The sequence below is a fragment of the Cervus elaphus genome, chromosome 20, assembly GCF_910594005.1.
Source record: "Cervus elaphus chromosome 20, mCerEla1.1, whole genome shotgun sequence".
Classification (NCBI taxonomy): Eukaryota; Metazoa; Chordata; class Mammalia; order Artiodactyla; family Cervidae; genus Cervus; species Cervus elaphus.
In genome coordinates, this window is record NC_057834.1 from 123838920 (window position 1) to 123863113 (window position 24194).

At 37.1% G+C, this 24194-nt stretch overlaps 1 protein-coding gene and 1 non-coding gene across 6 annotated transcripts in view; both read right to left on the bottom strand.

The window, feature by feature from the left end:
• CCDC30 (coiled-coil domain containing 30) overlaps positions 1-24194 on the bottom strand; it is a 116224-nt gene that overhangs the window by 81445 nt on the left and 10585 nt on the right. For all 5 annotated transcript variants that reach the window (XM_043878448.1, XM_043878449.1, XM_043878447.1 and 2 more), the window contains exons 3-6: positions 21501-21621; positions 14477-14664; positions 6431-6520; positions 4985-5138 (exon numbers count right to left, since the gene is read on the bottom strand). In XM_043878448.1, the coding sequence (XP_043734383.1) occupies positions 4985-5138; positions 6431-6520; positions 14477-14664; positions 21501-21621 (553 nt within the window). The remainder of the gene's footprint in view (positions 1-4984; positions 5139-6430; positions 6521-14476; positions 14665-21500; positions 21622-24194) is intronic.
• Positions 7345-7508, bottom strand: LOC122678617. Its single transcript, XR_006336266.1, has one exon. It is a non-coding gene; the product is annotated as a U1 spliceosomal RNA (small nuclear RNA).

The window sequence follows — 24194 nt, forward strand, 5'->3', positions numbered from 1 at the left end:
ATATGTTTTGGCTAGTACTGTAAATAATAGTGCTTCGAACATTCACATACAACTTTTTAAAAAATTTATTTTATTATAGTATAGTTGACTTATAATGTTGTGTTAATTTCTATACAAGCTTTTTAGTGGACATATATCTTCATTTCTCCTGGGTCACATGATAATTTTACACTTGACACCTTGAGAAAATGCCAAATTGTTTTCCAAAGTGTCTGCACCATTTTATATTCACCATTATATGGGGAATATAAAACAATGTTCCAGTTTCTTCACATCCTTGCCAACACTTGACATTATCTCTTTTATTACAGCCATTCTAGTGGGTGTGGAGGGGGATCTTATTGTAGTTTTAATTTGCACTTCCCTAGTGATCAATGATTTTGAACATCTTTTCATGTGCCTATTAGCCATTCACATGCCTTATCTAAAGAAATGTCTACTCAAGTTGTTCATTTTAAAGTTGGACTGTCTTTTTATAATAACATAAAATAATATATAAGTAAGAATTCTTCATGTAGTCTGGATATGAGTTCTGCATCAAACACATGATTTGCAAACATTTCTCTCAGTCCACGGTTTGTCTTTTCACTTTCCTGTTGGTATCTTTTGAAGTACAGAAATTTTAATTTCAATTAAGTATAATTTATTAGGCTTTATTTTATCACTTTTGCTTTTGATGTTACTTCTAACATATGATTGCCTATGCCCAGATCATAAAAATTCACTCTATGTTTTCTTCTAAACATTTATAGTTTTAATTCTTGCATTTAGCTCTGTGGTCCAATTTGAGTTAATATTTGTGTAGGCATGGCCCTGCCCATCAGAGCAAGACCCATATTCCCCTCCAGCCAGTCACTCCCATCAAGAAGCTTCCACAAGCCTCTTATCCTTATCCATCAGAGGGCAGACAGAATGGAAACCAGTTACAGAAAACTAACCAAACTGATCACTTGGATCATAGCCTTGTCTTACTCAATGAAAATATGAGCCATGCTATGTAGGGCCACCTAAGATGGATGGGTCATGGTGGAGGGTTCTGACAAAATGTGGTCCACTGGAGAAGGCAATGGCAAAACACTTCAGTATTCTTGCCTTGAGAACCTCATGAACAGTATGAAATGGCGAAATGGTATGACACTGACTGATGAATTCCCCAGGTCAGTAGGTGCCCAATATGCTACTGGAGAAGCATGAAGAAATAACTCCAGAAGAATGAACAGACAGAGCCAAAGTGAAAACAAGGCCCAGCTGCAGATGTGACTGGTGATGGAAGTAAAGTCTAATGCTGTAAAGAACGATATTGCTTAGGAACATGGAATGTTAGGTCCGTGAATCAAGGTAAATTGCAGATGGCAAGAGTAAACATCAACATTTTAGGAATCAGTGAACTAAAATGGACTGGAACGGGCGAACTTAATTCAGATGACCATTGTATCTACTACTTTGGGCAAGAATTCCTTAGAAGAAATGGAGTAGCCCTCACAGTCAACAAAAGAGTCTGATATGCAGTACTTGGGTGCAACCTCAAAAATGACAGAATGATCTCTGTTTGTTTCCAAGGCAAACCATTCAATATCACAGTAATCCAAGTCTATGCCCCAACCACAAATGCCAAAGAAGCTGAACGGTTCTATGAAGACCTACAAGACCTTCTAGAATTAACACCAAAAAAAGATGTCCTTCTCATCATAGGGGACTGGAATGCAAAAGTAGGAAGTCAAGAGGTACCTGGAATAAAACAGGCAAGTTTGGCCTTGGAGTACAGAATGAAGCAGGGTAAAGGCTAACAGTTTTGCTAAGAGAACACACTGGTCATAGCAAACCAAACACCCTCTTCCAACAACACAAGAGAGACTACACATGGACATCACCAGATGGTGATAATCAATCAAAATCAGACTGATTATATTCACTGCAGCCAAAGATGGAGAAGCTCTATACAGTCAGAAAAAAACAAGACCAGGGACTGTGGCTCAGATCATGAACTCCTTATTGCAAATTTCAGATTTAATTGAAGAAAGTAGGGAAAACCACTGGACCATTCAGGTATGACCTAAATCAAATCCCTTATGATTAAACAGTGGAAGAGACAAATAGATTCAAGGGATTAGATCTGACAGACAGAGGGCCTGAAGAACTATGGGCAGAGGTTTGTAACATTGTATAGGAGGTGGTGATCAAAACCATCCCTAGGAAAAAGCAATGCCAAAAGGCAAGATGGTTGTCTGAAGAGGCCTTACAAATAGCTGAGAAAAGAGAAGCGAAAGGCGAAAGAGAAAAGGAAAGATATACCCATCTGAATGCAGAGTTCCAAACAACAGCAAGGAGAGATAAGAAAGCCTTCCTCAGTGATCAATGCAAACATACTGAGGAAAAGAATAGAATGGGAAAGACTACAGACCTCTTCAAGAAAATTAGAGATACCAAGGGAGCATCTCATGCAAAGATGGGCACGATGAAGGACAGAAATGCTATGGACCTAACGAGCAGAAGATATTAAGAAAAGGTGGCAAGAATACACAGAAGAACTATACAGAAAAGATCTTCACGACCCAGATAACCACTATGGTGTGATCACTCACCTAGAGCCAGACATCCTGGAGTGCCAAGTCAAGTGGGCCTTAGGAAGGATGACTATAAACAAAGCTAGTGGAGGTGTGGGAATTCCAGCAGAGCTATTTCAAATCCTGAAAGATGATGCTGTGAAAGTGCTGCACTCAATACGACAGCAAATTTGGAAAACTCAGCAGTGACCACAGGACTGGAAAAGGTCAGTTTTCATTCCAATCCCAAAGAAAGGCAATGCCAAAGCATGTTCAAACTACTGGACAATTGCACTCATTTCACATGCTAGCAAAGTAATGCTCAAAAGTCTCCAAGCTAGGCTTCAGCAGTACATGAACTGAGAACTTTCAGATGTTCCAGGTGAATTGAGGAAAGGCAGAGGAACCAGAGGTCAAATTGCCAACATCCGCTGAATCATAGAAAAAGCAAGGTAATTTCAGAAAAACATCTGCTTCATTGACTATGCCAAAGCCTTTGACTGTGTGGATCACAATAAATTGTGGAAAATTCTTAAACAGATGGGAATACCAAACCAACTTACCTGCCTCTGAGAAACCTGTATGCAGGTCAAGAAGCTACAGTTAGAACTAAATATGGAACAATGGACTGGTTCCAAATTGGGAAAGGAGTACGTCAAAGATGTATATTGGCACCCTGCTTATTTAACTTATATGCAGAGTACATAATGTGAAATGCCTGGCTGGATGAAGCACAAGCTGGAATCAAGATTGCCAGGAGAAATATCAGTAACCTCAGATATGCAGATGATACCACCCTTATGGAAGAAAGCAAGAGGAACTAAAGAACCTCTTGATGAAGGTGAAAGAGGAGAGTGAAAAAGTTGGCTTAAAACTCAACATTCAAAAAACAAAGATCATGGTATATGGCCCCATCACTTTATGGCAAGAAGCTGGGGCAGCAATGGAAACAGTAACAGACATTATTTTCTTGGGCTCCAAAATCACTGCAGATGGTGACTGTAGCCATGAAATTAAAAGATGCTTGCTCCTTGGAAGAAAAGCTGTGACAAACCTAGCCAGTGTATTATAAAGCAGAGACACTACTTTGCCAACAAAGGTCCATCTAGTCAAAACTATTGTTTTTCCAGTAGTCATGTATGGATGTGAGAGTTGCACTATAAAGAAAGCTGAACAGCAAAGAATTCATGGTTTTAAACTGTGGTGTTGGAGAAGACTCTTAAGAGTTCCTTGGACTGCAAGGAGATCCAACCAGTCCATCCTAAAGGAAACCAGTCCTGAATACTCATACGAAGGACTGATGCTGAGGCTGAAACTCCAATACTCTGGCCACCTGATGCGAAGAACTGACTCACTGGAAAAGACCCTAATGCTGGGAAAGATTGATGGTGGGAGGAGAAGGGGAAGACAGAGTATGAGATGCTTGGATGGCATCATCGACTCAATGGACATGAGTTTGAGTAAACTCTGGGAGCTGGTGATGGGCAGGGAGGCCTGGGGTACTGCAGTCCATGGGGTCTCAAAGAATTGGACATGACTGAGCAATTGAACTGAACTGAACTGATACCTAAATAAGCAACAACAACAACAAACATATGAAAGGATTTTCAACATTGTTAACTGTCAGGGAAATGTTAAGTAAAGCCACAGTTAAATACTACTACATAACTCACCAGAAAAGGTAAAATTAATAAGATTGATGATACCAAGCACTGACAAAGAATGTGAAGTAACTAACAACTCATACACAACTGAGCAGAGCTTAAATTGATACAAGTATTTGAAAGACAGCATGGCAGTAATCTACCAACACAGAACAAATCCTTTACCATCTGATCTAATAATTCTACTCAGGTATATCATGATCAGAAACATATAGATAAGGACAAGAATACTTAGAGCAGCACTGTTCATAATAGACAGCAACTGGAAACAACATAAATGTCTATCAACAGTAGAAGGGATAAATAAAATAAATGGAGTATGTTTATTCAATGAAATACTAGAGTACAAACAGCAAAAGTGAACAAATTACTGTTACATGCAACAATATGAATGAATCTCACAAATATAATATTGTACAAAAGAAACAAGCTAAAGAATGTATACTTTCTGTAGTTAAAACTCAGAAACAGCCTTAAAAGTTAGGACTAGTCATTACTTTGGGGGAGGAGAGAGTATGTAGACATAGGGAGAAGAAACAGTTTCTGGAGTACTGGAAATTTCTTGCACTGGGTGGTGTATTGGAGTTGTACACCTTTCGGTAGTTATGATATGCTTCAACAAAAATTTCTGGACACTGTAGAAAATGGGACTATATATCAGACGTTTATGTGTTTATCTTAGAAGATTTATTTTCTCAGTGTACTTGTGTTTTACCCTTAGCAGGACCATTACATTTAAAACATGGTCAGAAATGTTCATCTGTCACCACAGCTTACCTAATTTACTCTGTACCTTCTCCTTCCCTTGCAGTTCAACAGTGAGCCTTCGGATCTCCTCATGGGCCATCTCTAGCTTCCATGCTACTTGCTCCAAATCTCTCTCTCTGCAGTTTTGTGGTGTTTTATCTTTTTCTGGATCTTCATTATGGGACTGAAATAAAACTGTCGTTAGTAGTACACTGAAAAGTAAATATATTCTTAGGATATTGCCCTATAAGTGTTTGAAAGCCAATAAAGAAGAGTAGATTATTTATGTGCATTTCTTTTATTAGGTTGAACCATATAAAATTGGTGATACTTTATTGTTTTTATACAATTTCACCTTCAAACCTAACCTACTTAAGAGATTATGGTTATATAATTATTTCAAAAACTAGAAATTCAATCATAAAAATAATCTTTGACAAAAAAGAGGGAAAATAGTCCTCATTTATATGGTAATTAAATACAGCTTGTAAAATGCCTTTACATTAAATTTTATTTAATTTCAAAGTTGGAACAATTAAGGCTCAATTCATGTTTAGAGCTCCTTTCCTACAACTATTTTTAAAGCATTTTAAAAGCTAAGTGAGAAATTCAATCTCAATTATATTTGGCTTTTGATCCCCAAGATATGTATTTCGTATATGAATATAACTTCATTATACAAATTTTTCTAAAAAGGAAGAAAACAACCAAATATTAGTGCAATCTACATAACAAAACTACTTTCGGCTTACTGGTATATTTCCTTGCAGTATTTTTCATTTACATATATTTTTTACATAGTCATAATCTCAATCTATGTACACATTTCTGTCTAGCTTTTTCATTTAACATTATATTAGGAATATTTTTCTACATTGCTGTATAGATTTGTAATGATAATTTTTAGAGGCTATATAATGTACCAGTGGGTGTAGCATAATTTATATAATCATTTCAACATTTTGGTACTTTTCCATTTTTGCTATTGAAAGTAATATTATGGTTTCATCCACATTTATTTATCTTGGTTGCTTCCCATTGTTAAATTCTCTATATATACTTTATTCACTGAATTTAACTCTTAATAACATTTCCCTAGATCAAAAATAATTTCCACAAAGAATTACTTATATTTAAAATAATGTGTTACACATTTTAAAGGACCTCCCCCCAAAAAGAAGCTTTGAATATATTTGGAAAGAAGTGTGTGCTGTCCCAAGGTGATTTTTCAAAGGACATAACACATATTGATTGCTTAAATTTTGATACATTCAATAAAAATCAGCTATTGTGTTAAACAATTTATTTTTTCTTCCCAAATTTCTATGATGTGTTCATAATACTCTCATGCACAACTGATATCTTTTACAGCATGGATTTATACATTTTAATGTATTCAAACAAAATACTTCCAAGGTAAAACTAACTTGTAATTACCTATTATTATTAAGCAAAAGATTGTAAATTTTTTCTTACCTCACTCAGACTTTTTTTAGACTGATGCACAGGTCCTTGATGTTTCTGATGTTCCTTTTGCAGAGGCTGGTGGGTTTGTTCAAGTTTCTCCTAAGTGAGGTGAATGAAAATTATATCAATCAGCTTCATGAACAAAAATGTCATTTAAATTAAAAAATATATAATCAGGTAGAGAAAGAGGGAGCACAATCCAGTCAATTTTATGAGGCTAGACTATGCATTCTCAATGAGATAATACTGCCCCCAGGGGAGTTCAGACTGATTCCTAAGCGGGGGAAATCTTACCCTTTTAAGTACAAAGTACAGATGCCTATGGTACATATTTAGAATTACTTTATATCAGTACCACCAAGATTTCATGGGAGAGTGATAGAAAAAATTATCTTATTATAGAAGTTTAATGAAAAAAAGGCTGGCTAACACTGCCTAGATGGACCTTGATATTAAAACCTGACAAAGGTAACACAAAAAGAAAAATTACAGGGCCACCTCACTCATAAACATAGATGCAAAAATTTAAAGAAAAGTTTATCAAACTGAATCTATACTATTTAGAAAGGATAACATATCATGAAGGAGTTGGATTTATCCCAGGAATACAAGATAGGTTTAACATTAGAAAATTTAATCAATGAAATTCTCATATTAACAGGTAAAAGTTCTAAATAACTTCATCATTTCAGTAGCTGTAGAAAAAACTCAACATTTTCTAAACTCAACATTAATTCCTAATAGAAGCTCTGAACAAATCAGGAATAAAAGAGAACTTTCTTAACTCAATAAAGTCTATCTTTAAAAAACAGCAACTCTTTTTTTTTTTTTTTTTACAGAATATAGCTTTATTTATAGAATCTTACAAATAGAAACATTTACAGTCTACATAACTTATTTTCTTTTTTTTTTTTTTTTTTCCTCAGGGGAAAGCGCGAATGCAGTCCCCCACTACCACAAATTATGCAGTCGAGTTTCCCACATTTGGGGAAATCGCAGGGGTCAGCACATCCGGAGTGCAATGGATAAGCCTCGCCCTGGGAAAACCACCTTCGTGATCATGGTATCTCCCCTGCCAGGTAAGTATCATAACTTATTTTCTTTTCTAATATATCCTCATAACTCCTGACTTATTTAAAAAAAAAATACTGTGATGGAATTGTAGAACTGTAAAAGAAAATATGAATAATAAAAATCTAACCTCTTTTGCAAAAATTAGACAACTTTTTGAAAAAACAGCAACTCTTAATCAAACATCATACTAGTGAATAGCTGAACACTTTCTCTCTGATATCATTAACAAGACAAATATGTCTGCTATTCAAGATAATACTAAAGATCCAAGTCAGTATAGTAAGGTAAGTAAAGAAATTTAAAGGAATAAAGATGGGAAAGGAAGAAACAAAAGTATCATTATTCTCAGATACAGGTGGAAAAAGCACAAAATCTTCAAATAAATTATTAAAATGAATGCAAAATTTTAGCAATATTGCTAAGTATAGTCAATATGTGAAAATAATTATAGTTTTAATACTAGCAATAGATAATTAGAAAATTAAATTCTCAAAAAACATACAGCATTTACTACTAATAGCATCCAAAAATATGAAGTAACTAGCAATAAATACAACAAAAAATGGGCAAGATTTTGTGAAAAAAGTGATAAAACGTTACTTATATACATTAAAAAGTAAATGAAGAGATAGTCTATGATCACAGATAACATAAATATTTTAAGATAGCCAACTCCTCTCAAATAAATTTATAGAGTCAATGCAACCAAAAATCAAAATCCCAGAAGGAAAGAATTTCTTAAACAGGACAGAAAAACACTAACTATAAAACAGATAATTGATAAATTGAACAATGTTAAATTTAAGAACTTCTGTTCCTTAAAAGACACTGTTAAGAATATTAAAAAGACAAGTCACAGAGTGGGGAAAAAGTATTTCTGATACATAATCAATAAAAAGACTTGAAACCAGAACACAGACAATACATGTAAATATGAAGACAGACAACTCAATTTTTTAATGGACAAAAGACCTGAAAAAACACTAACAAAATAGGAAATTCAAGTGACAAATAATCATGCTAAATTCATTTGTAATCAGGGAAATGCTAATTAAAACCAATATGGGATATCATTATGCACCTAGTAGTTCAGCAAAAATTTAAAAGTCTGAAAACACCAGGTGTTGATGAGAAGCAAAGGCATTCTCATACAATACTAGTGCCAGAATAAACTGGTACCACTACTTTAAGAAGAAAGTTTGACATTATCTAGTAAAGCTGAAGATCCACATAACTCTATAATTTCCTAAATCTCCTCTTAGGTGTATACCCTATACAAACGAATGCACATACAGAAGAATACTCACAGCAGCATAACTGATAAAATTAAAATACATTCAAAATAGATATAAATTGGAAATAACCCAAATTAGCATAGAATAGATAGTCTCCTGTTGTATATTCACATGATGGAATAATATATAGCAGTGACAAGCTGATTAAAAATAAATAATATAAACATAACGTTTTACAAAAAAGCACTTCCCAAAGTTCATTCCTTGTATGTAATGTTCAAAAATAGACAAAACTAATATATTATTTAGGGATGCATATCTTTGTGGAGAGGAAGGGGGTTGTGATCAGATAAGAAATGTTCTAGGCAGTTGGCAATGTTGTATTCCTAACAGGACCAGTGGTCACATGGGTATTTATTCAACAACTATTAGTCAAACTGTATTTTTAAAGTGTTACCATTTTTCTGCACATATTCTGTCATATTCTGCAGTAAAATATTAAAAAAAAAACAACTTTGATTATTCCTGGCATTATAAGTCATCTCTTTGTCCTCTGCCCCATGCAACAATAAAGTGGTTAAATAAATTCTGATACATCCATTTAAAGGATCTATGTTATCAAAAAGACAAAGGAAAATCTCTACACACTAATACAGAAAGTGAAAACAACAGGCATAATGGAATATAATTTGAATTTTAAGAGAATGGAAACTTTTTGGAAAGACAGGTTAAAAAATTGTTGGCAGTGGTTGCTTAGCAGTACGGAAGTGAGGAATTGGGGTGAGAAGATAGCTTGTTTTTCATTCTATTTTATACTGCTTGAATCCTTTTTTTACTATGTGCCTGTATTAAGTTAAAAAGCCGATCAGTCATTTCAGTTCAGTCGCTCATTCGTGTCCGACTCTTTGCGACCCCATGAACCGCAGCACACCAGGCCTCCCTGTCCATCACCAACTCCCAGAGTCCACCCAAACCCATGTCCATTGAGTCGGTGATGCCATCCAACCATCTCATGCTCTGTCGTCCCCTTCTCCTCCTGCCCTCAATCTTTCCCAACATTAGGGTCTTTTCCAATGAATCAGCTCTTTGCATCAGGTGGCCAAAGTATTGGGAGTTTCAGCTTCAACATCAGTCCTTCCAATGAACACCCAGGACTGATCTCCTTTAGGATGGACTGGTTGGATCTCCTTGCAGTCCAAGGGACTCTCAAGAGTCTTCTCCAATACCACAGTTCAAAAGCATCAATTCTTCTGCACTCAGCTTTCTTTATAGTCCAACTCTCACATCCATACATGACTAATGGAAAAACCATAACCATGACTAGATGGACCTTTGTTGGCAAAGTAACATCTCTGCTTTTTAATATGCTGTCTAGGTTGGTCATAACTTTCCTTCCAAGGAGTAAGCGTCTTTTAATTTCATGGCTGCAATCACCATCTGCAGTGATTTTGGAGTCCAGAACAATAAAGTCAGCCACTGTTTCCACTGCTTCCCCATCTATTTGCCATGAAGTGATGGGACCGGATACCATGATCTTAGCTTTCTGAATGTTGAGCTTTAAGCCAACTTTTTTCACTCTCCTCTTTCACTTTCATCAAGAGGCTCTTTAGTTCTTCTTCACTTTCTGCCATAAAGGTGGTGTCAACTGCACATCTGAGGTTATTGATATTTCTCCCGGCAGTCTTGATTTCAGCTTGTGCTTCCTCCAGCCCAGCGTTTCTCATGATATACTCTGCATATAAGTTAAATAAGTATGGTGACAATATACAGCCTTGACGTACTCCTTTTTCTATTTGGAACCAGTCTGTTGTTCCTTGTCTAGTTCTAACTGTGCTTCCTGACCTGCATGTATAGATCTATAGAATGGAATATTACTTTATAATAAAAAAGAAAAAATACACAACAAAACAGATATATCTCAATTATTTGAGTCAAATAAGCCAGACCAAAAAGAGTTCATAGTCTATGGTTCCATTTGTATAAAGCAGTAGGAAATGCAAACTGGTCTATAATAACAGAAACAGATCAGTGGTTCTAAGGACCATGTTGGGAAAGAATAAATTTAAGGAAACTTAAATATGAAACTTTTGCCTGTGGTGGATATTTTCATTATCTTGATTGTGGTGTTGGTTTCATGAATGTATACATGTAACAAAAAATTATACACTGTAAATATGTTCAGTTTATTGTATATTGATTATACCTTTTAAAAACTTAAAAAAAATTTCAAGGATCTTATTATCACGAATTGTAGCTTGTAAAAATTTCATTGCCTCCCCAGTTATATTTTACATAGACTAATGTTGAACTAACCTGTGCATAAAGTAGATGAGAGAATCATTCCTACGAAAATGGGACCACATATGATGACTTGAAAGCCCAAGAAGTTTTGCAAGGCCTGATCTACAATATGAACTATATTTTACTTAACATTAGTTTTTTTTTGTTGTTGGCTTTTTAACTGTGGAAAATTCTTAAAGAGATGGGAATACCAGACCACCTGACCTGCCTCTTAAGAAATCTGTATGTAGGTCAGAAGTACAATTTTTTGTTACATGTATACATTCATGAAACCAACACCACAATCAAGATAATGAAAATATCCACCACAGGCAAAAGTTTCATATGCTTTCTTAAATTTATTCTTTCCCAACATGGTCCTCAGACAACCAATGACCTGTTTCTGTTATTATAGACCAGTTTGCATTTCCTACCGCTTTATACAAATGGAACCATAGACTATGCACTCCTTTTGGTCTGGCGTATTTGACTCAGATAATTGAGATATATCTGTTTTGTTGTGTATTTTTTCTTTTTTATTATAAAGTAATATTCCATTCTATAGATCTATACATTTACCTGTTGATGAACATTTGAGTTGATTATACAAGGAAAGTTGCTGTGACATGTGTAAGTCTTTACACAGGCACAGGCTTTCATTTCTCTTGGTATATTCCCAGGAGTGGAATGTAACAGTTGCATGTTTAACTTTTTAAGGTAATGCTAAGCAATTTTCAAAGTGGCAATATCATTTTATATTCCCATCAGTAGAATATGAGGATTATAGTTGCTTTACATTGTCAACAATACTTGATATGGTTAGTCTTTAATTCTGGGCATTCATTGATATTGATAAATTGATAGTGGTGACTCGTGATTTTTGTGTTTTCCTAATAGTAAATGAATTTAAGCATTATTTAATGTGCTTATTTACTATTTGTATATCTTCTCTGGTGCAGTTGCTTTTTAAATTTTTTGCCCATTTTTTAACTGGGTTGTATGTGTTATTATTATTGAGCTATAAGATTTATTTATATATTTAGATAGAAAGATTTTGTTGGACACATTTAAAAAAAAATATTATCTCCCAGTCTGTGCCTTCCTCTTTTATTTTTGTCTTTTGAAGAGCAAACATTCTGAATTTTGATAAAATCCAATTTCATACTCTGTGCTATTCCTGTCTGATAAAAATCTTTCCAAACCCAAGGTCACTAAAATTTTCTTCTATAGATTTTATCTCCTACATGATCTATGAACTGTTCTGAGTTAATTTTTGTATACGGGTAGGATAAAGGTATTATAAAGCCTAAAATTTCATGTGTTACCTTCACACTCTTATATCTCACAGTGCACCAAAAGCCTAACCATGAATTCCTCTGCATTGCCAGATATACCCCCATCTAACAGGAAAGATTCCCTACCCAGCTAGTTCCCCTCTCAGCCCGAACAGCTATACTCTGCCTGGTCCTCAGCTATTTAACAATTGTCATTTCGCCGCCAACTCATGGAATGTTTTAAACAAGCTAGTCATACCCTCCCAGGGGAACAAAGGAGCGCCTCTCCTGTTACCACAAAGTCTGTCTCCCGTGGGTCCTGTGAGCTCACTCTGTTCCTGAATACAACCCCCTGCGGCCCTGCCTGACAGGCAGCGTCCACCCCTGGGCTGTGAGTCTATGTGATTCACTAATAGCCACATCTCTGTCCAGTGCTGGGTATCATGTGTTTGACTATCTCATAGTATTTAGGGTAGGGACTCCCTCCTTTACCAGTGGGGAAGGGAACTCAATAGAGTTGAGGGAGTTTCTTCTGTTTGTTTTTTGCATATGCCTGTCCAATTGTTCCAGCACCATTTGTGGAAAAGCGCATCTTTTCCCCATTAAATTACCTTCCCATCTGTTTTGAAAATCAATTTACCATACAGATGCAGGTCTTTATTTTGTTCCATTGATCTATATATCTACCTTTACACCAATACCACACTTTCTTGATTACTGCAGCTTTGTGGTAAGTCTTGAAAGCGGGAAGAGTGTATCATCCAATTTGTTCTTCTTTTTCAAAGTTTTTTTGGCTATTCTAGTTCCCTTGCCTTCCTTATCCATTTTAGAATCAACTTGTCAATTTCTACAAAAAAGTGACTCTACTGATTACTTTATGCTCAGGTAAATGACAACATTAGCTTAAACAAAATATAAACAGGAATGTGACAGAAATGTTATGAATTACATTTTATAGTAACAAAATCCTTTGTACTATCTGTTTTAATTCTTCCTGTCCATGAGTTGTAAAACTATGACTTAGTAGTGATCTAAGTAAACTATGATCTTAGCCTTAAGATCATCTAAGACTTCACCTTCAAAACACCAATTTGTTTTATAGATTCCATCTCCTTCATAACTCCTTAGTTCATCTTCCCTTCTCCATTTACACTCTGAGTCTTGTTTTTGGTTCTCATTCTTTAATTATTTATTATTTAACATCTCCTGAAACCCCAGCTTCCAATATGGCCCCTTGCCAATCCATCTCTCCACGATGGCCAGAGTGATTTTTCTAAAACACAAATCAGATCATGCCATGCATAAGTGCATGTTGCTCTTCTCTTAAAATCATTTAGTGACTCTCCAGATCTCTCACAGCAGTCAGTTATTAGTCAATTTGAAATATTTTTATGCCTCTAGTATGCTCCAGGAACACTGTTGGGTGCTGAGTCCAAACTCTCTCGTTTAGCATATGAGTCTCACCATGAAGTGGTTTCTGAAAATATCTCCAGGTGCATTTCTCAGCATTGACTCACATGAACCAGTATGTATTATGCACTGTCTTCTCTGCCAGAAATGCCTTTCCCTTCTTCTTCATCCAGCTCACACCTACTCAGCTTTCAAAATGCTACTCAATATCACTTCTTCTGGAAGCCATTTCTATCCATCCTGACTGAGAACCCCCGGGTTCTCCTAGCCTTCTGTGCCTCATTTTACTAAAGAACTTTCCACACTGAGTTATAACCACTAGTTTATTTCTTTCCTTCATTAGCTTCATTTATTTCTTTCATTTTTCTTTCCTTGCAAGTCCAGATCACATTTAATTTAACTTTGTTCCTACATCTACTAGCACAAAACCTGGCACACAATAGGTTCTCAACAATAAAAATGCTAATTAACATGTGGGGTTTCATTTTAGAGCTATACATATATTAAGCAATTTCATTTCATTTTCATGATCATCTTGTGGAGTAGGTGAGTTGCTCCCAGATTTTACAGATATGACATCGAGGCTCACAAAAATTAAGTAATTTATTCAAGGACATACTGCTCACAAGGGGCAGAGCAGGTCCATTCAAACCTAAAGTCTATATTCTTAAGCACTATCAAAATTGGCTTCCTGATATTTTAATGTATGAAAGGTTAAATAAATGCATGCATTCTTCAACTGGCCTGCTTCTTATTCAATTCTGTAGGTAATTTTGGAATACCTGGGGAAAGTCTTTCTGCAGGTTCTGGCTCAGACATCTTTGTGGTTCTGGCTTGGGGTTCCCAAGTTCCAGTTTTCTCAAGAGTGTACTTCTTTCCATGATTAAGTGTGTGATCTGTTCACGGGGGCTGCTCAGAGCCACTGTAGACAAGGCTTCTTGATACATTTCAACTTCCTTTGTTTGCACTTCTGTTAGGAAGAAATAGCAGAAACAATACTGTTACAAGAAATGCAGGCAAATAACTAAAAAGTAGTGGGAAAAGGTTCTCAAAAGAGGTAGATATTCTTCAGTTCAGTTCAGTTGCTCAGTTGTGTCTGACTCTGCAACCCCATGGACTGCAGCACGCCAGGCTTCCCTGTCCATCACCAACTCCCGAAGCTTACTCAAACTCATGTCCACTGAGTCGGTGTTACCATCCAACCACCTTATCCTCTGTCGTCCCCTTCTCCTCCTGCCTTCAATCTTTCCCAACATCAGGGTCTTTTCCAATGAATTGGTTTTTCGCACCAGGTGGCCAAAGTATTAGAGTTTCAGCTTCAACATCAGTCCTTCCAATGAATATTCAGGACTGATTTCCTTTAGGAAGGACTGGTTGGATCTCCTTGCAGTCCTTGGACTCTCAAGAGTCTTCTCCAACACCACAATTCAAAAGCATCAATTCTTCGGCACTCAGCTTTCTTTATAGGCCAACTCTCACATCCATACATGACTCCTGGAAAAACCATAGCTTTGACTAGATGGACCTTTGGTGGCAAAGTAATGTCTCTGCTTTTTAATATGCTGTCTAGGTTGGTATTCTAGATATTACTACCTATGTAAGTTTAAAATTTGTCCTTGCATAACTTTCAAAGTGTATTGTTGTTTCAGTTAGTGTTTGCTCTTGTGGCAGGTATTATACTAAGCATTTGAGATAAATTTATCTGTTTTAATCTAGTGAGGTAGGAATCATATTATCACTTTTAAGAGATGAGGGCTCCGGCACCAAGAAATCTGTCCATAGTCACTCAGCTAATCCTGCCGAAATTCTTGATGATTTCAATATTCAGGTCAATGATTATATTCCAGGAGCCTGTCCTTTCAGTTCCTTTACCAGCTAACTTCCAAAACTCTGGTCCTTTATCCCATCTCAGTCACCTACTCTGTAGTAATTCCCTAGACCTTGTCATTAGCCTGTACAGTTTCTATAGCCTCTCCCTAGCCTCAATTTCAAACATCCTATTCTCCAATCATCCCTCCCACCTCTTTGTACTAGCAGCTCAATTTCAACAATTTTTGACCATACTGGAAACTACCATCCATTTACTATAAAGACTTTTCAGCGTTCCTTATGCCATCCCTATTCTCATTTCCTTTCTTACCCAGCTTGGATTCTACAGCCCATCATTACAATCACTCCCCTGAAAACACTCACAATTCTCTTGCCTCCTTTCCTTCCATTATACTTGGTGACAAAACTTCAACCTGTTAAACCCAGCACTTCACCAGTGCACTCCAGAAGCTGCATGTAGCTGGAGAACACTGCACAGACAGCACTTGGTTTCATTTCAAACTCATGACTACCAACCAACCTTGAGTGGGCCCCTACTGCTGCTCAGCAATCCTCCTGCATTCCCCTGCTTGTCTTTCTCTCTCATTTTCTAGAGACCTAAACCATTATTTCATCCTCCTCTCTCATCAAATCTCTAATACCTCCTTCCCATCCTCACTCTCAGCTGAATACCTGACTTCTTATTTCACTGAGAAGAGAGAAGTACTCCGTAAAGAGCTCCCACTAGCTCCCCTTACCAAATCTGCCAGCTCTCTGGTACTCTTCCTTCTTGTGAGATTAAACAAGCTACCCTTGTTCCTAAGGCCAGCCCCTCTCCTTATGCACTGGATCTCATTCCTTCTCCTCTCAAAAAAAAAAAAAAGCTCCTGCAGTTGACTCTTATCTCTGCTGCCTCATGGAGCTTTCTTCCCAACTATTCATCTTAGAGACATGGTATAATATCTCCCATGAAAAACAACAGTCATAGGGACTTCCCTAGTGGTCCAGTGGTTAGGACTCCATGCTTCCATGCAGGGGACATGGGTTCAATCCCTGGGTGGGAAACTGAGATCCTGTATGCTGCACACAGCATAGCCAAAAAATTAGAAAATGAAAAGTTAAAAAAAAAAAATAAAAGTAAAAACAAGGTAATGAAAAGCACAAAAACTTTGCTTCACACGTGTGTCGCCCTCCAGCTCCTCCACCACTTCTTCATTCCTCTTTGCCACACAACTTCAAGAAAGGATCAGCCATAGCCATGTCCCCTCCTTCTCCTATCATTCTTTCCTGAATTCACTCATTGGCTTTTGTATCCACTGCTCCACAGAAACAGCTCTCCTCAAAAACACAATGAGCTCCACGTGACCAGATCCAATGGTCAATCTCCTATCCTCACTCCACGTAGCCTATTAATTGTTCATTTCCTTTTCTGAAAACACCTTCCTCATTTCTCACCTCGGGCACCACACTCTGCTAGTTTCCTCTTACCTTTCATGCCACTCCTTCTCAGACTCCTTTGCTGACTTCTTACCTCTAAACAATGGAACACATCAGGGCCCAGCTCTGAAACTTCTCTTTACTCCCTAGGGTATCTCCTACCATCCTAAGGCTTTAAGTATTTGCTGTACCTGATGACTCCCAAATTTACATCACTAGTTCACAATGCATTCCAGACATAAACAAAATTGCCTATCTGACCTTTCCACTCAGATGTCTAATATTCACATCCAGATGCGGATGTCCAAGAGCAAACTCTTTACTGTCTTCCCTAAATAGGACCTCCCACATCTACCCCATCTGAGTAGTTAGGATCTCCAGTATTCCAACTGCTCAGGCCAAAGAGCTTGGGGTCACCAGTAATTTCTCTCTTTTTCTCCCACGCAACATGAAATATGTGACCTCGGTATGTGCTGTGCTGCGCTTAGTCACCTGCCAGGCTTCTCCGTTCATGGGGATCCTCCAGGCAAGAATACTGGAGTTGCCATGCCCTCTTCCAGGGGATCTTCCTAATCCAGGGATCGAACCCAGGTCTCCCACACTGCAGGCAGATTTTTTACCATCTGAGCCACCAGGGAAGCCCATGACCTTGGTATGGTGGTGGCTTAGTCACTAAGTCGTGTCCAACTCTTGCGACCCCATGGGCTGTATAGCCCGCCAGACTCCTCTGTCTATGGGATTGTCCAGGCAAGAACAATGGAGTGGGTTGCCATTTCCTTCTCCAGGGGATCTTCCCAACCCAGGGATCGAACCCAAGTCTCCTGCATTGCAGGCAGATTCTTTACCAACTGAGCTACAAGGGAAACCCCAAGGGAAGACCTTGGTATAGGGCTCCAAAAAACCCATTATCAAATCATGTTTGCTCCACCTTCAAAAGACATCCTTTAATTACAGACACATTTCTGATGTGATTGACATATGTGTTCCTAAAATAAACAAGGGAATCTGTATTTCACAAAAATGCTCACTAAAAATAATGTAGCTTATGGGAAAATGTTGGCTTGGAGCACTCAAAACCTTTATCATTGCATAATTAATGCTATAAAAAACATTGAGAATCCTAATTATATCAGTTCATTAAAGAGATATGTCAAATTCCTAAAAAAATTAAGGGAATACTATAGCAAATATAAGTAAACAATATAAAGAAATAGAGGAAAATAGAATGGGAAAGACTAGAGACCTCTTCAAGAAAATTAGAGATACCAAGGGAACATTTCATGCAAAGATGGGCACAACAAAGGACAGAAATGGTATGGACCTAACAGAAAGAGAAGATATTAACAGGAGGTGGCAAGAATACACAGAAGAACTATACAAAAAGGTCTTAATGACCCAGATAACCACGATGGTGTGATCACTCACCCAGAGCCAGACATTCTGGAATGTGAAGTCAAGTGGGCCTTAGGAAGCACTACTACGAACAAAGCTAGTGATGGTGATAGAATGCCAAATGAGCTATTTCAAATCCTAAAAAATGATGCTGTTAGGGTGCTGCACTCAATATGCCAGCAAATTTGGAAAACTCAGCAGCGGCCACAGGAGTGGAAAAAGTCAGTTTTCATTCCAGTCCCAAAGAAAGGCAGCGTCAAAGAATGTGCAAACTACAGCACAAGTGCACTCATTTCACTAGCTAGCAACGTAATGCTCGAAATCCTTCAAGCTAGGCTTCAACAGTACATGAACCAAGAACTTCCAGATGTATACTCCGGATTGAGGAAAGGCAGAGGAACCAGAGATCAAATTGCCAACATCCGTTGGATCATAGAAAAAGCAAGAGAATTCCAGATAAACATCTACTTCGCTTCAATGACTATGCTAAAGTCTCTGACTGCGTGGATCACAACAAACTGTGGAAAATTCTTAAACAGATGGGAATACCAAACCACCTTACCTACCTCTGAGAAACCTGTATGCAGGTCAAGAAGCAACAGTTAGAACTGGACATGGAAGAGTGGACAGGTTCCAGATTGGGAAAGGAGTACGTCAGGCTGTATATTGTCACCCTGCTTATTTAACTTATATGCAGAATACATCATGTGAAATGCCTGGCTGGATGAAGCACAAGCTGGAATCAAGATTGTCAGGAGAAATATCAATAATCTCAGATATGCAGATGATACCACCCTAATGGCAAAAGTGAAGAGGAACTAAAGAGCTTCTTGATGAAGATGAAAGAGGAGAGTGAGAAAGCTAGCTTAAAACTCAACATTCAAAAAACTAAGATCATGGCATCTGGTCCCATCGCTTCATAGCAAATTGATGGGGAAACAATGGAAACAGCGGCAGACTTTATTTTCCTGGGCTCCAAAATCACTGCAGATGGTGACCGCAGCCATGAAATTAAAAGATGATGCTCCTTGGAAGAAAAACTATGATAAACCTAGACAGTATATTAAAAAGCAGACACATCACTTTGTCAACAAAGGCATAACCAAAGCTATGGTTTTTCCTGTAGTCATGTACAGATGTGAGAGTTGGACCATAAACAAGGCTGAGCGCCAAACTGATTTTTTTGAACTGTGGTGCCAGAGAAGACTCTTGAGAGTCCTTTGGACAGCAAGGAGATCAAACCAGTCAATCCTAAAGGAAATCAATCCTGAATGTTCCTTGGAAGGACTGATGCTGAAGCAGAAGTTCCAATACTGTAGCCACTTAATGTGAAGAGTCAATTCAATGGAAAAGACCCTGATGCTGGGAAAGACTGAGGGCAGGAGGAGAAGGGGGTGACAGAGGATGAGATGGTTGGATGGCATCATTGACTCAGTTTGAGCAAACTCCAGGAGACAGTGAAGGACAGGGAAGTCTGGTGGGCTGCAGTCCATGGGGTAGTAAAGAGTTGGACATGATGGAACAACTGAACAACACAGCAAATATAGGGAATTCCCAGGTGGCACTAGTGGTAAAGAATCAGCCTACCAATGCAGGAGATATGGGTTCTACCCCTGGGTCAGGAAGATTCTCTAGAGTAGGAAATGGCTTCCCACTTCAGTGTTCTTGCCTGGAAAATTTCATGGATAGAGGAGCCTGGCAGCTGCAGTCTATGGAACTGCAGAGTCAGACTACGACTGAGCACACATACACAGATACATAGCAAATATAGGACTCTCTTCTTGTTAAAAATCAGGTTTGCTGTAAAGATGAGATCAAGAAGGAGCTGAGTCTGCAGGGTTAAAAAAAAGGCAAAGTGAAAAGGATTAGGACTATCTTTGCAATAAGCACTCTCAAGGCAAAATATGTGGCCAAACAGCCCAGAAGAGGAAAGTGGGATGAATGGGTTTTAGGTGTAAACTCCATGGCTTGCTGGTGAACCCAAATCATTAATATGCTGGGGTCTACAAATCATTAATACGCTGGGGAAAAGGGTATGTGAACTTCCACGTGTAACTCCCATTGTAGTGACATTACTCCCCTATTTCTCAATACTTCATGAGCTAATTAATTTATGCTAGTAACAGAACACAGAGGAGCTTTTGCTTCTTACAGTAAGGCAGATTAGAGCACTCAATGACCTTGCAGCTGAGAAAAACTAAAAATGCCAGGAAAAATTAAAAATTCCTAAAATGCAACCAGAATGTGAACAAAACTAGAATGCAAGCTTTTGAGGCAGCAGAAGAAAACTCAGTTATCCAGTGGAAAACAAAAAAGGGGGGAAAAAAATGAAACTAGAGTGAAGTACAAATGAATTACATCTTATGATTAGCTCAATTCACTCTGTACCTGAGATTTAAAATACAGAAAACTGTCCATCACGGACCCTTGTGAAAGAAAGTTCTAAAATGAAAAATGGAAAATGATTCCATATAGGATATCTGAAATGAAAGACAAATGCTAAGCAAAGAAAATAATAAATGTGTGGTAAATATAAATATTTACTGGCATAAAATGACCCTGTGGCGTGCTGCAGTCCATGGGGTCACAAAGAATCGCACACGACTCAGTGACTGAATTGAATTGAAATCTAAATAAATACTGACTATTATAATAAAAGCTAATTTATGGAGTTAAAAAAAAATACAATATTTTAAAGGGGTCCTGTCTGTATTTTCCTTTGTAGCTTTGGAGTACTTAATAAACATTTCCTAAAAAAAAAAAAAAAAAAAATAAACATTTCCTGAGCCCTTAACATGCTAGGTACTTTACAAGGCTGGAGCTGTTGAGAATATAGAAACCAGGAAGACTGGGATGTGACCTCTGCCCCAGGAGAGTTGACACAGGTAAGGATGACCTAGGGCGGTAAGTGTTGTAACTGACATTAAAGAAAATAACCATTCTGCACTCTCTCACATACATTTCAGGATATTTCAGAATACATACTTTAAAAAGATAGGCAGAAAATAAGCCTAAAACATTACAAATACTTTTCTTGAGGTGAAGGGTATGTAGTAATTTTTTTCCTTTCTTCTGTTTTTATACATTTCCCGAATTTTCTATAATTGTCAAACTCTACTTATTAGAATTAGAGAAAAGATTTACATTTTTTACAAAAGGAAAAATTACCTGGTTTGAGTTGGAGCTCTTTAAACTCATGTCTAGGCTGTTTGTTTTCCCTTTCATAACTATGAGAAAATGCTTCTTTTTCCTCTGGTAAGTCACAGACATGGTTTGCATAGTTTTCCACCTAAGAAGAAAATAATACATTTTCTTACCAGACTATTAAGTCAAAGAGTCATTAAGAGATCACCATACTATTAATGTTTATAATATGAGAAATAAAAGAAAACTCAGCTTTGCTTAAGCATGGACTCAGTATCTAATGTCCTCAGTATTTGATGTCTCTCCCTAAACTTCCTGTTGTCATGTTATCAGACGCTGTTTCCCCACAGATAGGATGACAAATCACCACAAATTTCTGGGAAAATCACAGTCTCTGATTTTTTTTCCATTAACAACTCAGGTTTCAAATCAAGTCTCCTTATCTATGGCTTAGGAAATACTGTCATGATACTCAGGAACAGAGAAATATCTACACAATAATTATTTATACTCTTAAGCAAAACTCATGATTACAGTGTCTAAAATTTTTTTCATTCATAATAATCGCTTATTTTAATTAACTATTAATTCAAATTAAAATTATTGCATAAATTATTTTTTAAGGTATTAAAAATGATGAAATGTTGGTAGGAGCTTTATTAAAATAAACTGTTGGGTATTCTTTAAAAATAGTTTCTGATTAATAGGGCAGCTTCACAAAAGGCACTTCTATGTGGCTAATAATAATAGGTTGAAAGCAAACTATATGTTCCAGGTACTCTGTTAAGGACATCAAATACTGAGTTTTCACCACAGTCCTATGACACTGTTATCTTCTCCTTTATAGGTGAGGGAGGAGGCTGAGAGAGTTGCATTGTCAAGCAAGACAGAAAGGGAGGAACCAAACTTCACGCTAGGCCAAACTGCTTAGAAGTAGACTACCAAAGTAACTGCATCTTGCTGAATTGTGTTGAAGCCTTCTGGGACAACTGCTCAGAATATGAACAAAAAGCTGAATGGTATAGTAGAAGGAACACAGAACTGCAGCCCAACTTTATCACTTCCTGGTATGATTCAGTTTCCTTCTCTTTAAAATGGCAGGAATTATCTATTTCCAGTACTTGGTGGGTGCCAAGTACTTATCAAATACTTGGTGGGTGCCAAGAACATATGTGAAATGTTTGATACACATTGTGTGTATACCTCACAAATCCTTTTTAAGGAGCTATTATCAGCTCCAAACTACAGATGAGAAATTTTAAGCTCAAAGAAGTAACTTGCTCAAGGTGACACAAGAGAGTCAGTGCCAAAGGCAATTTTTCACCCTAATCTGCCTAACGTTAAATTTTATGGTCTACTATGCTAATTGCCCTGTTAAGAGTTTGGAAATCAGACTGCCCTCTAAGAGTCAACTTTAAAAATCAACAAGTTAGCTGAACTGAGCTGTCAGAACACAATAGAGTGATCTGCAAGTGACCTGAGAGAATTTATTAACTCATTTAAAGAAAGTAGTTTAACTGGGCAGACTGAAGAGGCTGGTTGTACACTCAAGGACTTTGTCAAAAATATTTCTTGAGGTGGCTCATTTGCTTTAGTTTTTTTTTTTTCTTTTTTTCCCCCTTTCTTTCTTTTGTGTGGTTTTCGAGAAATACCAAATAGCAAAATGGCACTTTATAAAACTAAAGAAGATGTCTGCCTAGGTAGTAAACAGGATATAAAGCCCAACATTAGAGAAGCAATGAAATGTCCCTTGTTAATCAAATCACAGTGATGTTTAACTGCTGTTGAACTTAATACTTAAAGATACACTGTAAATAGCCATTCCTCCAAGGCAAGGAAAGGTTGGATCAGCAAAGAATTAAAGAGAGTTGTTTTACTTATTTTTATTACCTTTTATTTCCAGAAAGAGAAATACAATTTTGTTCTTATACTGGAGTTTTTTCTTTATATTTTGAGAAGTTGTAAATAACTTTATTAAAGGAAATTTAAGTATCTGGAGTAAAGAAAATAAAGTATCTTATATGTAAGAATGTAGGTTAATCAGTACTGGACACATCAAAAAGAGTGATTAAAGTGTCAGAAGTGTCATTATACACTCCTCTACTGGCCTGGTACTGAGGTTCTAGGATATAACAGGTCCAGAAACAAGGGCAGGTATGATAGTCTGATTGTAGAAATATGGTTATCTTAGCTGGTGCTCTACAAATTCAGAATCATTTCATTTGTTCAGCAAGTAAACATTTGATTAAAATTTGGCTTCCTATGTAGTGTGCCTATAGAGGAAAAATGCATCAGCCACAGGATATATGTGTCTGGTTCCTTTGGTAGTTATATTTCTTACTGCTATTTAAAAAGCTGGTTCAATTTTTCTACAAACTTTTCTGTGAGTTTGGTCAATACAAGGCCACCTTTGAGAAGCAGATCCATTCCCTATAGGCTGGCTAGTCAGGTTTCTAAGTCTACTAGCCAGAAAGTCAGCTAGAGGGTTGGTTATTGAGATAAGGATGAATTTACTAGGATAATGAAAGCCACCTTCAGCAGACCTATTTGGATATTCAACCAGTCCTCTCTGGGCAATGTCCTGTATATGTATTCTATTGGAAACCAATACAGATTGTTGATATATTTCATGGAAAAAAAAAAGTGTACACATGAGTGCTTTGCAAATTATACAGTGATATTCAAATATCACTTTTAATATGTTAACATAATGGAAGG